This window comes from Silurus meridionalis, chromosome 22 (assembly GCF_014805685.1).
Source record: "Silurus meridionalis isolate SWU-2019-XX chromosome 22, ASM1480568v1, whole genome shotgun sequence".
Lineage (NCBI taxonomy): Eukaryota > Metazoa > Chordata > Actinopteri > Siluriformes > Siluridae > Silurus > Silurus meridionalis.
Window position 1 is genome coordinate 12,069,784 of NC_060905.1, and position 11,719 is coordinate 12,081,502.

Here is an 11,719-nt window from a genome sequence, read left to right on the forward strand (position 1 = left end):
TGTAACTTCGAACTTATAATGAGTCTTGAATTAAACAAAATTTCTCTTTTTCAGGTAAAGAAAAAGCCTACAATGTGTCTTGAGTAATGCTTTTGGAGAACTTTTGAAAAAATGAAAGTAAAATTAGCAAAGACAATGTGTAGCAATCATGGACAGTATCACTGTTATATTGTAAACGCCTTAGCCTAAACATGGCCTTCATATTTATGCAAAAAATTTGGAGTTTGTTCCAAATCTTTTGGTATAACAGCTTTGCTGTAGCTTTGATGTATTTTTCTACAAATACAATTTATGTCTCTTTTGGCAAGTTATAAACCACCTGATTAAGGTGGCTGCTGCAGTTCAATGTTGTAAATTTCTAGGTTTATTCTTTGCAATGTTAATCTATCATCTAGTGGTTATAATAGGTAGTAGTCACTGCTGATTAAAGACCTCTTTCCCAACACAAACATGGATTTTTATGCTCACAGTAAATTTTTTGTCCCTCATTAACACAATATGGCCAGAGGTTTGTAGACATATGACATCACACCTATTAATGCTTTTGGGGCATTAATCCCCCATTAATCCAGATTCTCCATTTGCAAGGTTTCCACATAGTGTGGTGTCTGCTTTAAGACAATGTCTGTTGTGAAAAGCGCTATAGAAATAAATAGTCTTCACTCTTCTAGGAAGGCTTTCCATTAGTTTTGGGAACATTAGCAGATTCAGGTGAGGGAGCAGTTGCTGTTCAAGTTCATTCCAAAGGTGTTCAGCGGGGTTCAGAGCTCTATGCAGGTCATTCAGGTTCTTTCACTCCATCCTTGGAAAATCATGTCTTAATTTCCCCATTTCTATGTGCACAGGGGTACCGCCATGCTGTAACAGGTTTGGTGCCCTTAGTATTAGTGAAGGAATGTCTCATGTTACAGCATACAAAAATATTGTTTTCAATTGTATGCTTTCAGATTTATGGCAACAAACCACATAGGTGTGATGGACAGGTGAACACATACTTTTGACCATATTCTGTATATGTGGAATGGCTAATGCTATGCTTATACATTTTATGAATGTATATATATATACACATTACTCAATCTTATTTGGATCTTAACTAAACTGGCCTCCTGCATCTGTAAAATTGTGTATATGATACATGTGCTTGAGAAAAATCAAGGAATTTACTGAATGTGCTTGAGATGTTTAATAAATTAAAACATTTTATTACTATTTCTAGAAAAAGCACTTTGCAAAATATAATTGCTGAACCATGAAAGGCAGTAAAACTTCTGTATGTGCCCTCTAAAACTATAGAACACAGCTGCTTCTTTATTAATGTCACAGCACAAAAAGTATTGACACTTTGAGAACAAAGTTACATAAAAATATTTGCCTGTTTAAAGTATTTGGCTATTTCTGGGTTTACAAGGTAGATCATGAATGCATTCTGCTATTGTGAAGCCTGTTTAACAATCTTTCTTTTAAAAAGTATTTCACCACTTCTTTTCAACACCACTGAGTATTCTTTAGTATACAGTATCTCTTATATGCAATGTATTTTCTCTACTCAAGTAAAAATATTTCAATTTATATTCTATACAGCCTGTTCGTCTGAATGAATCTTTTAGCAAATATTTGTTTCTTGCAAAAATCTCAGAATGGTCAGTGAATAGCACAGTAATAAAGTGTGTAAAGTCATATGCATGGGAAACAGCAAAACAACAACAATCATATTGAAACAGGGAAATTATATACATATATATATTACATGGATTTTTACTTAGCATTATTATTATCTTACTTTATGTAAATGTCATACTCTAAAGCATACTTTAAAGCAATTTACCATTACATTATTATTACATTATCAGAAGCGACTACATGCAATCATAGTCATAGGACATCATAGATGTATGGTTATGTGGGAGGTTCTCCAGACCTAAAGCAAGGTAAAATAAATGGATTAAATAAAAAGTTGGCTAACTTTAATTGTAAGGTTGTAAATGTATGTATACAGAACAGTGAATTTTATTTTTTGTGAGGTAAAATATAAGATTTTATGTTTGTTTTTAATGTTACTTTGCTTGAATTAAAAATGTGAATTATGCATGCAGTGTTTATTTTAGGTGAATAGTTATGGATGGCACTGTAGGTTTTGGAGACAATTGTGCTAACAATTATAATTACTAATTGTTATACCAGCATATTCCCATATTTAGTAGTTAGGACCTGTAAATATCTAAAAATAAATAAATAAATAAATAAATAAAAGTAACATACAGGATGAATCCACTAACAAATACAGGATCCAATTTCTAGCCCTTCTGTGTTTTATTCGTTCTATTCAGTTGTATTAAAAATACAACTCTCATACTATTTAAAATATGAGGCCATCATTATCTACAATCTTCATGTACTCACTGTGGTTTACTTTATATTACCAAGGATGCAGTAGTAGTGCACAGATATATGTATAATATTCTGTATAATAACAGCATAACTCAGATGTAGCATAAGTTGGCTTTAAACCATGAGTTCCTGCATGCATTTGCATCTAATAACCAATGTAGAAAGGTAAAACTTCCAGATTTTTGTTTACAGATTTAGACAGAATAAGCATCGTATCAATCATCATATTTTAACAGTGCTAGATATTGAAAAAATAGAGAGAAAATGCATTTCTTAATAGTAGATATTTATTTAGTATGGGCTTGGTTAACATTATCATTTGATATAACGAATTGTAATGATTCTGCTTCCCGGCACTCATACCTTCCTTTATCATTAATGTAAAATGAGGTGACTTCTTATGTCACTATAAGAAGATCTGCCATGAAATAACTGATTCCACAGATTACCCAAACCGAACATGCGTTATTATGGACAGTAGTATAAATGATGTGTGGCACAGAGTTTTAGAATTATGTTCAAATGCTTTTGCTTGCTTTAGCAACAAGTGACAAAACAGTAGGTGAAGGATGAACAAAAATGTACCTTTACCAGATCATTAGCGGTGATGATAAAGGTCAGAATGATGTGCATTAATAGTAAATGAAAGAGTTGAAGATTATGAAGAAAGGCGAAAGAATAGTTAGCAAATGCTGCCACCCTTCAATGTTTTACAGGTGATCTTTCCTAGTTTGGTCATCAAATCTTTCTTGTTCCACTGAGCTATACACTCATCTGAGACCTTCATATCCACCTGAGAAGATACAGACAGATTAAAACTACTGCCCACCATATTCAATGCAAGTTTACAACAAATATCACATACCTGAATCTTCTCAAACACCTTCTTCTTTGGCTTGAGTTCATCATCCGCTGTCCCTGATGCATATCCATCTACGAAGACACGATCTCCTGGTGCTGATCCTTCAGGCGGATCTAAAGGCTCTACTCTTTTGGGCTCACCCTCACTGTTATATACAATGCACACAAATAATGCCTCAATATACAGTACATAATACATTGAAAATGTTAGGACACATCCAAGAAAATGCAAGACAGACAACTTATTAAATAAAGAGCTTTTTGAGTTGTTGTTTTTTTTTTAAGTTTAACTGTGTGAGCATGTTCTCCTCTGGATATCAGGAATACTCACAGTGACGCACAGAGCAGCATCGCCTGAGACTCGATCCCCCGCATCTTCTGAGGCTTCAAATTGCACAGCATTACCACAAGTCGGTCCTGTAGATCATCCTGGGAAACGTAGGCCACCAGTCCACTCACAACAGTCCGAGGCTGCTCTTCTCCAACATCAATCTTCTCTAAATAAAGGCTGTCTGCATCTGGGTGCTGTAGAGTTGACAATAAGAACAGAAAAGCATGTAAACATGGAAGTACTGTAAAGTAAAGCAATTAAAGCTTAAAGCAATCCTCAATTAACACTTAGTATTCACCGAATCTGTTACACTTCAAGATATAAAGCTCTCGTAAAAATATTAATAATTAACCTGTTAACTCGAATACACAAAACCAAAAGTACTAGATACATGCGACATACCTTCTCTACACTAACTACTTTCCCCACTCGGAGATCCAGTCTGGATGGAATGATTTCATCCTCCTCTTCTGCCTTTTTGGGGTTCACTTTTGCTGCAGCCTCTATAAAACAGTATCAAACTCTCTATCAGACAAAATCAAAACATTTTTCTTAAAATAAAAATTAACCAAAGATGATGTGAGTGTATACTACAACTTTGTATTGGTCTTACTGGTTTTGCTGGGATAGGCTGCATTGGTCAGTTTCTTTAACTCTGGTGTCTCAAACTTTTTCCTGATGGGATCCAGAAGTTTATTTAGGGCCACCTCAACTGACGCCTTTAAATCACCAGGATGAATTTGCTATGGATTAAACGTAAAATAAATACATTTTAAAAAAGTGTTACTAGACAAAACCAGAGAAAATTGAGAGATATAAAGAGAAAATAAAGATGCCAAAAGGACACAAAAATTATTTTTATATGAAAGCATCAGCTCTCACAAACATCTGGCAACAACTGGGTACACTTTCATGCGTGCTACATGTTATCAGTAGAGGATATAAACTATAAACACTTAGTTACCCCCCCTAGCCATATATTATTATATTGTTACCACATTTTACTTTGGCTTTTGGTTTCTGGGCAACTAAACAGGGGACTAGAAAACTAGAGCTGTTATGAGCGTACGGGGTCCAGCTAATAAATGTATAATTTGTCCAACCCCGACTATGTATTTCTTTTGTGCTCAGAAAAATAGCTGCTGAAACGTTAACCGCTGATACTATTGTAAAAATATGTTTTACAAATAGAAAAGCACAGAAACAATCACACCTGGGCAAAATGGAAAATATAAAAGTCACCTACCTCCTCAGCAAAGTTTTTCTCTACTTCCTCATAGCATGTGTAAACTTTGTCTCCACCCCACTTAGGATCTCTTTTAATCACAAATTCTAGTAGAGAGAAAACATCAGATCATTAATGATCCACTTTACTGCAGACTAAATAGGTCTATCATTGTGACTTGACTCACCAGAATGCAGTGGGAAGAGGACATGCTTGACAAAGGAAAGAACTCCATTGTTTTGGATATTTCCAGGTTCGCAGAAGGCCTTCTTCAGTTTCTTCTTTACATCCTCTTTCCTGTCAAGCAGGTCTATCTTGGATTCCTTTGATTGTGAAAGAAAAAGAAAAATATATATGTTTTTATTTTCAATGGACATGGAACAGCAACCTCGAACAGTTGTATCTGTATCTCACTTCTTCAGAAGAACTCATCTTGGCTCCAGTTAGGCCAGGCACCATGGGGTTCATCATGTGAATCCGTTTAGCGTAACCTAAAGAGGGCAGGTACTGCAGGAAAAGAAAACACTAGATCAGTCTACTGTATATACAACGTCCACAAAATTTTGATAAGAAGGACAGTTAAGTAAAAAAAATAAAAACATGTTAAGATCATAAAGTGCCTGCAAAATCATACCTTTTCAGCCAAAGTGAAGATCTTCCTCTGATCCACTCCCCCAAACTGAGCATCCACCTTTAAATACTCCTCATCTAGGGCCTAAATACCAATAGAAAACTGGAATCTCAGAATTCGTATTTTTTATTTTTAAATAATATTTTGATGTTTTTATATATTACTATTTATAATGTTGTACAGCATCAGTTCGAGTTAAGTGAATGTAAGCACCTGTAATCCAGGATAGAGCAGGCCGCTCAGGAGAGGATGATCCACCTGCTTCACCACTTCAGCACCAGCCTTCTTTGCATCGTGTTCAGTCACTATGGATGAGAGCCGGTACACATCCAGTGTGTACTCTCTGTGTACCAATAAAAACAACAGCGCAGGAGGTGAGATAGAATAAAAACATGCACTTCAGAGGTGCCATCATGATAATGTGAGTAGCTTTGCTGCCTCATAGTTCCAGGATTCTGAATTGAATTCTGAGCTCAGACTATGTTCTCTTTATTTTAGCAAAAAAAAAAAAATAACAATCCTTCCCAAAAACATCCTTGCTAAACTTTCCCAGTATGTGAAAGAACATCCAGTTTGATCCTGGGTGTATTCTCACTTGTGCCCAGTGTTTCTGGCATAGGCACTGGGTGTACCACAACCGTAACCCTAATAAAATGCTTATTGAAGATAAGAGAATATAAATTTTAATGAAAAAACATACTGTATGATACTTTGCCTACTGCAGGGTCAAACAATCAAACATGATTTATCAATCAAGGCAAACAGAAGCTGCAAGTGTTTCCACTTTAGTCTTTGTCTTCTAGCAACTGTTATGTGGAACTAAATGGAAACTTGCAATCATCTCATTATATGTAATTAACTCTTATTATAACAACACTCATTTAATAAAGCATTTCTAGTGTATCTTGAACACAAGAAAGCAATCTCTCACCTGCTCAGCTGGTAATCTGTGCCTTTGATAAACTTCAGCTTATCCAGGGGGACCCCAATACTCTCCAACATGGCCTTAATGACCTGCTCATAGTACTGAACCCGGAGCTCGAGCAGCTCCCATGGTGCTTTCATGTTGTCCAAGTAAGCATGAAGGTCAGCAAAAAGGATGGTCACCTACCAATCACAAATAAGTGATACTGTGTCCACATTAATAATGCATATATATATGTTCCAATATAAGAACATACAAGATCTTATGTTAGTATTTGCTGGCAGACATAGAAAGAAAAATGCTGAATCAGCCTTAAAGATTTACTTAAAGACCATTTATTTCAAAGCCTTTACAATGAAAATGTCTGCTGGATGATGGAGTGGCTGGCTTTGATTAATGAGCACTATAAATAATACACTTTCTTGTATTTCTATATAAACAGTACAATCTAATAATAATTGCATCATGATTTTATAATACACTTACAATGTAAAAAGTCCAAAGAACGCATCACCACATGACCCACCTCACAGCCAGCCTTCAGGAAGTCCGCAATCTTAGACATAGGGACAAAGTAGGCTACATGAGGCTTGCCTGTGGTTGCTGTGCCCCAATACATCTTTAGCTCTCTTTCCTGAAGAACCGTCTTCAGCTTCTCCTCCCCGAGAACCTCCTGAAGATAAGGTCACCCATAAGTTTTGTACACATATGTTCTACAGATGCAGGACTGTAGCTTATATCCTGCAAGCAGGATGCTTTAGGTGTGCCATATGTTAGTACATAACAGTATATAGCAATAGCATATGTGTTCCACTGGATTTCAGAATATTATATATTATATACTTGTAATTATTATATATGTGTTTTAAGATACAATGTGAAAAATAATGATATTTTATTACTCGTATAAACTCTGTTGTTGTTTAGAAGCTCTCACCTGCAGGTTTCGAGTGATGAGGTTAAACTTCTCATCAGGACTCAGTTGCTCAGCCATGGTGCCCTGCCTGCCTTTACTCACTGTCATATAGAATAAAGCAGAAAATCATATATCATTACTTTATCAGAAAATGAAATATAATTTATTCTTTATCCTCGGTTCAGATTTGGTCTTTCTCCAACTGCTAGCTGTGAAAACCTCCAGTGATCATTTCTAATGAAAAATGATATGAAAGCAGATTGCTGATTTTGTGAATTAACCCCATTACAAAAGAAATTAACAGTCTAGATTTTTATGGTAGGTTTATTTTAACAAAGAGACAGAATATAGAAAAAAATAGAGAAAGGTTAAAAATTACAAAAATGTGTCCCATACCTTTAGGAAAGAACTCATTATGTGTATAAAAGACACCGGTCACAGAATCAACCTCTTCTATTCAAACCTCTCCACCACCATGGGAAACACCAAAGAGCTGTCAAAGAACGTCAGGGATGAGATTGTAGACCTGCACAAGGCTGGATTGGGCTACAAGACCATCAGATTGTTTCCTTGGCCATATGTTTTTGGTCATTGTCATGCTGGTAGGTCCGTCCACAACCCATCTTTTGTTCTGGCTGAGGCCAGGAGGTTCTCATCAAAGATTCTGCAGTGCATGGCCCTGTTCATGTGGTGAAGTCTTCCTGACGTCCTTTGACAGCTTTTTTTTTTTTGGTCTTTCCCATGGTGGTGGAGAGGTTTGAATAGAAGAGGTTGATTCTGAACATCCTTCCTTCTATTTCCCAATCTTTTCCTCTCTTTTCCAACTTTCTCTTGTATCTGGAAGAGATGTCTTCCTTTAGTCCCACTATTCCATAATTCCTGCCATCTTTTACATACTAGCAAGTATCATGACATGAATCAATAGTGAGTCATAGACAGATGTGGCAGTAAGAATCCGGTAAATAAAATAAAACATTGTTCAGAATCAGATAATAAATAAAACGGAAATAATGTAAGTTATTTATTCTTTCTGTTCGGCCCGGGACTAATTGACCCACGGACCGGTGCCGGGCCGCGGCCCGGGGGGTTGGGGACCACTGTCATAGGTAACTTGTCATGCTTGGTAAACTGTATGGTCTGCCTCTAGTGGTGAAGCGTGGAAATACAACTGAATGGGAATCCTTTCTTACAGGAGGTGCTCTGGTTTAAAAGAGAAACAATGTGGTTATTGCCTCACATTTATATTATACATCATATTTACCAGATCTTGCTCCATGCAACTTCATTTTGTTCACAAAAGTATGTATAAGCCTAAACCAGAAAAGATTTGCCAAAGGGTCAAATATTCAGGAAAAAGAATATAGAAGAATATACACTTGTTAACATGAGATGTAAATGCATCACAATGAGAGAGCAAGTTTCTGGAAAGTTAGTTTGTAGTGTATTTGTTATACAACTACGAAATAACAGTGTGTTTAAAAGTCTGAGGAACTAACTTAACGAACCAACACAGAACATTCTAAAAATGTTGAGAAATGGTTCTGATTCAAACATGAGGAATTAGACAGCTATAAACAGGAGAAAAAACATGTATGATCAAATGTACAGCAAAAATAAAAATCTAACTATGTGCTGTTACAGGAAATTAATCAGTCTCTTCAATTCGATTAATGCATTTTAGTATCTTTTATACATACATACATACATACATACATACATAGAGAGAGAGAGAGAGAGAGAGAGAGAGAGAGAGAGAGAGAGAGACTGTAGATAAGAGTGTGTGTGTAGTATCCTATATGACAGACAGGTCTTGTTTTCACCCCATGATAACAAATGATTCCCACAATCCTGCACATTCTCTTAATTTCCTTCAGCATTTCTGATTGTAATCTTTTACATCGCCCTTTTTTATTTCTGCAGTAAATCTGTAATGTCTGGTTTAAAAAACATCGTAATCATAATCAAGTTTAAACCCAGTTTAAATCCCACTCCATTCATTTCACATATGCTAGCTGTCTCCAAAACTACATTCGAGTTCACCTTTACGCTATTTAGCATCGCATGTCTATATTGTCTATATAATGACTAAGTCAGTCATTTATCTGAAAAGTGATGTATATAATATACCAAATGATTGTGGAACAGATCATACCTGTGCTTCTGTGGTGAAAGGAAAAGCGTGTCGATTAAGCCGGAGACACAGACTTCCGGGTCTGGTACGTCATTTCTTTCAAAATAAAAACCTCTCCTTGCTTATAATAATGCTTATAATAATTACTTTTAATCTAATATCCATAAAGAGGTTGTGGAAAACATTCACATATATATTGTACAGGATAGTTAAAAATCAATCGAGTAATTCTATCTTTTACAGAAGGTGGAGTTAAACTTATTTTGTAAAGAAAAAACCATGAACGTTGCATCAGCACTATATAATCAATTACCGAGTCATCTACCCAGGATGATTAATCGATGAAGACGATGTAGATGCTCTGCTCCAGCCGCTAGATGGAGCCCAGGTGAAAAACTTTGATTGTAAATGCATTTAATCAGTTGAACAAAGCTGTTAATTAATAGATGATGATTAGGCGTTAATAATAAGACATCTTGCTATGTTATGTGTGTATTTATAGTTACACAATTTACTACTGATTATCCTGGAATAACTCTGTCAATAACCTGGAAATGTTTCAATATGAAAACTACTGCAATCTGATTATTGTAGGGCTGTGCCTAATGATTCTCAGCTTCTACTAGGAGCATTCTGAATTTGTCTTGACTGAATGATCATACATGGATCGTACAAAAGAAAGTGTCTAATAATAACCGAATAACCGTTCCTGTCCATGTCTCACCTTTAATTTAGTGGATAATATTATCTGTAGCTTTGTACCTGCTGCTGGAATCATAAAGACTGTTCTGTACTCACCTGAAGATTCACAGTAAAGTCATTTCAACACTCTTAATACTGACTGATTTATAATCACACAGCTGTGTGTCACCAGAAGACAATAGATATCCTTTTGATTCTCATTGCAACACACTGCACTTACACAAGTTTTAAATGAAAACATATTAAATGAAAACTGAATATATTAAATAAAACGTGACAATATTGAATGAAAGCTGAATATATTGAATGGATTCTAAATATGTTGAATGAAACCCGATGTCATCAGAGTACAGCCGCCATCTTACACTTTAGGCAGAATAAAAATATATATACTTTAGGCAGAATGAGTGAGAAACTTGAAGAGATGTTTGACACATCAGTGAGTGTGTGACAAGTCAGACTTGCAAGAAAAAAGAATTGCCAATTGCAAGAAATAAACTTTATTTCTCAGAATTGCGAGTTTATATCTCACAATTCTGACTTTTTTCCTGCAATTGCAATTTTTTTAATATAAACTCACAATTCTGAGAAATTGTGAGGAAGAATGGATAATTTCCTAAATAGCATATCATTTTAAAGAAAAGTAAAGAAATGCAAGACATAAAATTGCTTGTATTTTTTTTTTATTAATGCAGTTTATTATTATTAACATTTGTAATCATAAACATTTAAACAGTTTACATTTTTAATAAAATCTTGCTTGGTTAAATAATAAATCACATTTTATAATATTTTATAAAAATAGAATAAATCAAATTAATGCAATACACTTTTTTTTATATTGATTAAATTCAGTAATCAGTTACATTGACACAAATAAAATGTATTAAATTAAATTAAGTAAATGGAAAACATTTAATTAGTTTACATTTGTTAGACCTCATTTGGGTGATACAGATGTGTGTGTGTGTGTTTCACATTTCATATTTAATTTTCTAAAGATATGATCTTAACTGTTCTACTTATTTCAGGAGATTTTTAAAAAATGTCTTCATTCCTTCCATCCTTCATTCATTCACTCCCTCCATATTCAGAATTGTCAGGATTTTCTCCTTTTAAGAGAAATGAATAAAGATTGACATAAAAAAGTACTCATAGCGCTAGTGTTAGCCGCTAACCAGGAAGTGGCTAGCGGCTAACGCTAGCACTATGATTTCTGAAATTAGGGTTTTATTTGTCACAATCATTGTCATATACAGGATTAAACTTGTAGTGACTGTAAAAAATCGAGAGAAAAAAAAATCTCTACTCTTTAATCCTTTTCAGAATTGCGGCTACCGCTAGCACTATTGATTCTTTAGTGTTTTCATGGTTGCGCAAAACAAATCATATTTCCAGTAGGAGTGAGTGACCACAGTGACACAGTGACAATGACTGTATAAGACTGTAGAAAGAACATTACTTATAATCTTGCAGTCCAGTGCTCATGTTAGTATTGTTTAAGATTTATGATCACACTCTTGATGTCACCCAAATGAGGATGGTTCCCCTTTTGAGTCTGGTTCCTCTCAAGGTTTCTTTATGACATCTAAAGGAGTTTTTCCTT

At 35.0% G+C, this 11,719-nt stretch overlaps 2 protein-coding genes across 8 annotated transcripts in view; one reads left to right on the forward strand and one right to left on the reverse strand.

The window, feature by feature from the left end:
• kiaa1522 (KIAA1522 ortholog) overlaps window positions 1-1,572 on the forward strand; it is a 33,287-nt gene extending 31,715 nt beyond the window's left edge. For all 6 annotated transcript variants that reach the window (XM_046834715.1, XM_046834714.1, XM_046834716.1 and 3 more), the window contains one exon: window positions 55-1,572. In XM_046834715.1, the coding sequence (XP_046690671.1) occupies window positions 55-58 (4 nt within the window). In that variant the 3' untranslated portion in view covers window positions 59-1,572. The remainder of the gene's footprint in view (window positions 1-54) is intronic.
• A 1,084-nt stretch (window positions 1,573-2,656) lies between these two features.
• On the reverse strand, window positions 2,657-9,587 carry yars1 (tyrosyl-tRNA synthetase 1). Of its 2 annotated transcripts, none has more exons than XM_046834722.1 (14): window positions 9,433-9,587; window positions 7,302-7,381; window positions 6,891-7,037; window positions 6,371-6,546; window positions 5,653-5,782; window positions 5,443-5,523; window positions 5,223-5,315; window positions 4,996-5,131; window positions 4,830-4,915; window positions 4,197-4,326; window positions 3,986-4,086; window positions 3,584-3,777; window positions 3,257-3,398; window positions 2,657-3,184 (listed from the first exon to the last, which is right to left on the reverse strand). In XM_046834722.1, the coding sequence occupies exons 2-14, from the start codon at window positions 7,356-7,358 to the stop codon at window positions 3,074-3,076; spliced, it is 1,584 nt and encodes a 527-aa protein (XP_046690678.1). In that variant the 5' UTR covers window positions 7,359-7,381; window positions 9,433-9,587; the 3' UTR covers window positions 2,657-3,073. The 2 variants fall into 2 exon arrangements, with proteins under 2 accessions (XP_046690678.1, XP_046690677.1); XM_046834721.1 differs by lacking the exon at window positions 9,433-9,587 and adding an exon at window positions 8,542-8,581.
• Between the last annotated feature and the right edge of the window lie 2,132 nt (window positions 9,588-11,719).

Excerpts from the sequence above, each read along its gene's own strand:
- yars1 (XM_046834721.1), bottom strand. The coding sequence starts at position 8,566 with ATGAAGTTGCATGGAGCAAGATCTG. Across the intron at positions 4,327-4,829 it reads AGAAAAACTTTGCTGAGGAG|CAAATTCATCCTGGTGATTT; the intron begins GTAGGTGACTTT and ends TTTAATCCATAG. Across the intron at positions 4,087-4,196 it reads AGCCTATCCCAGCAAAACCA|AGGCTGCAGCAAAAGTGAAC; the intron begins GTAAGACCAATA and ends ACTGTTTTATAG.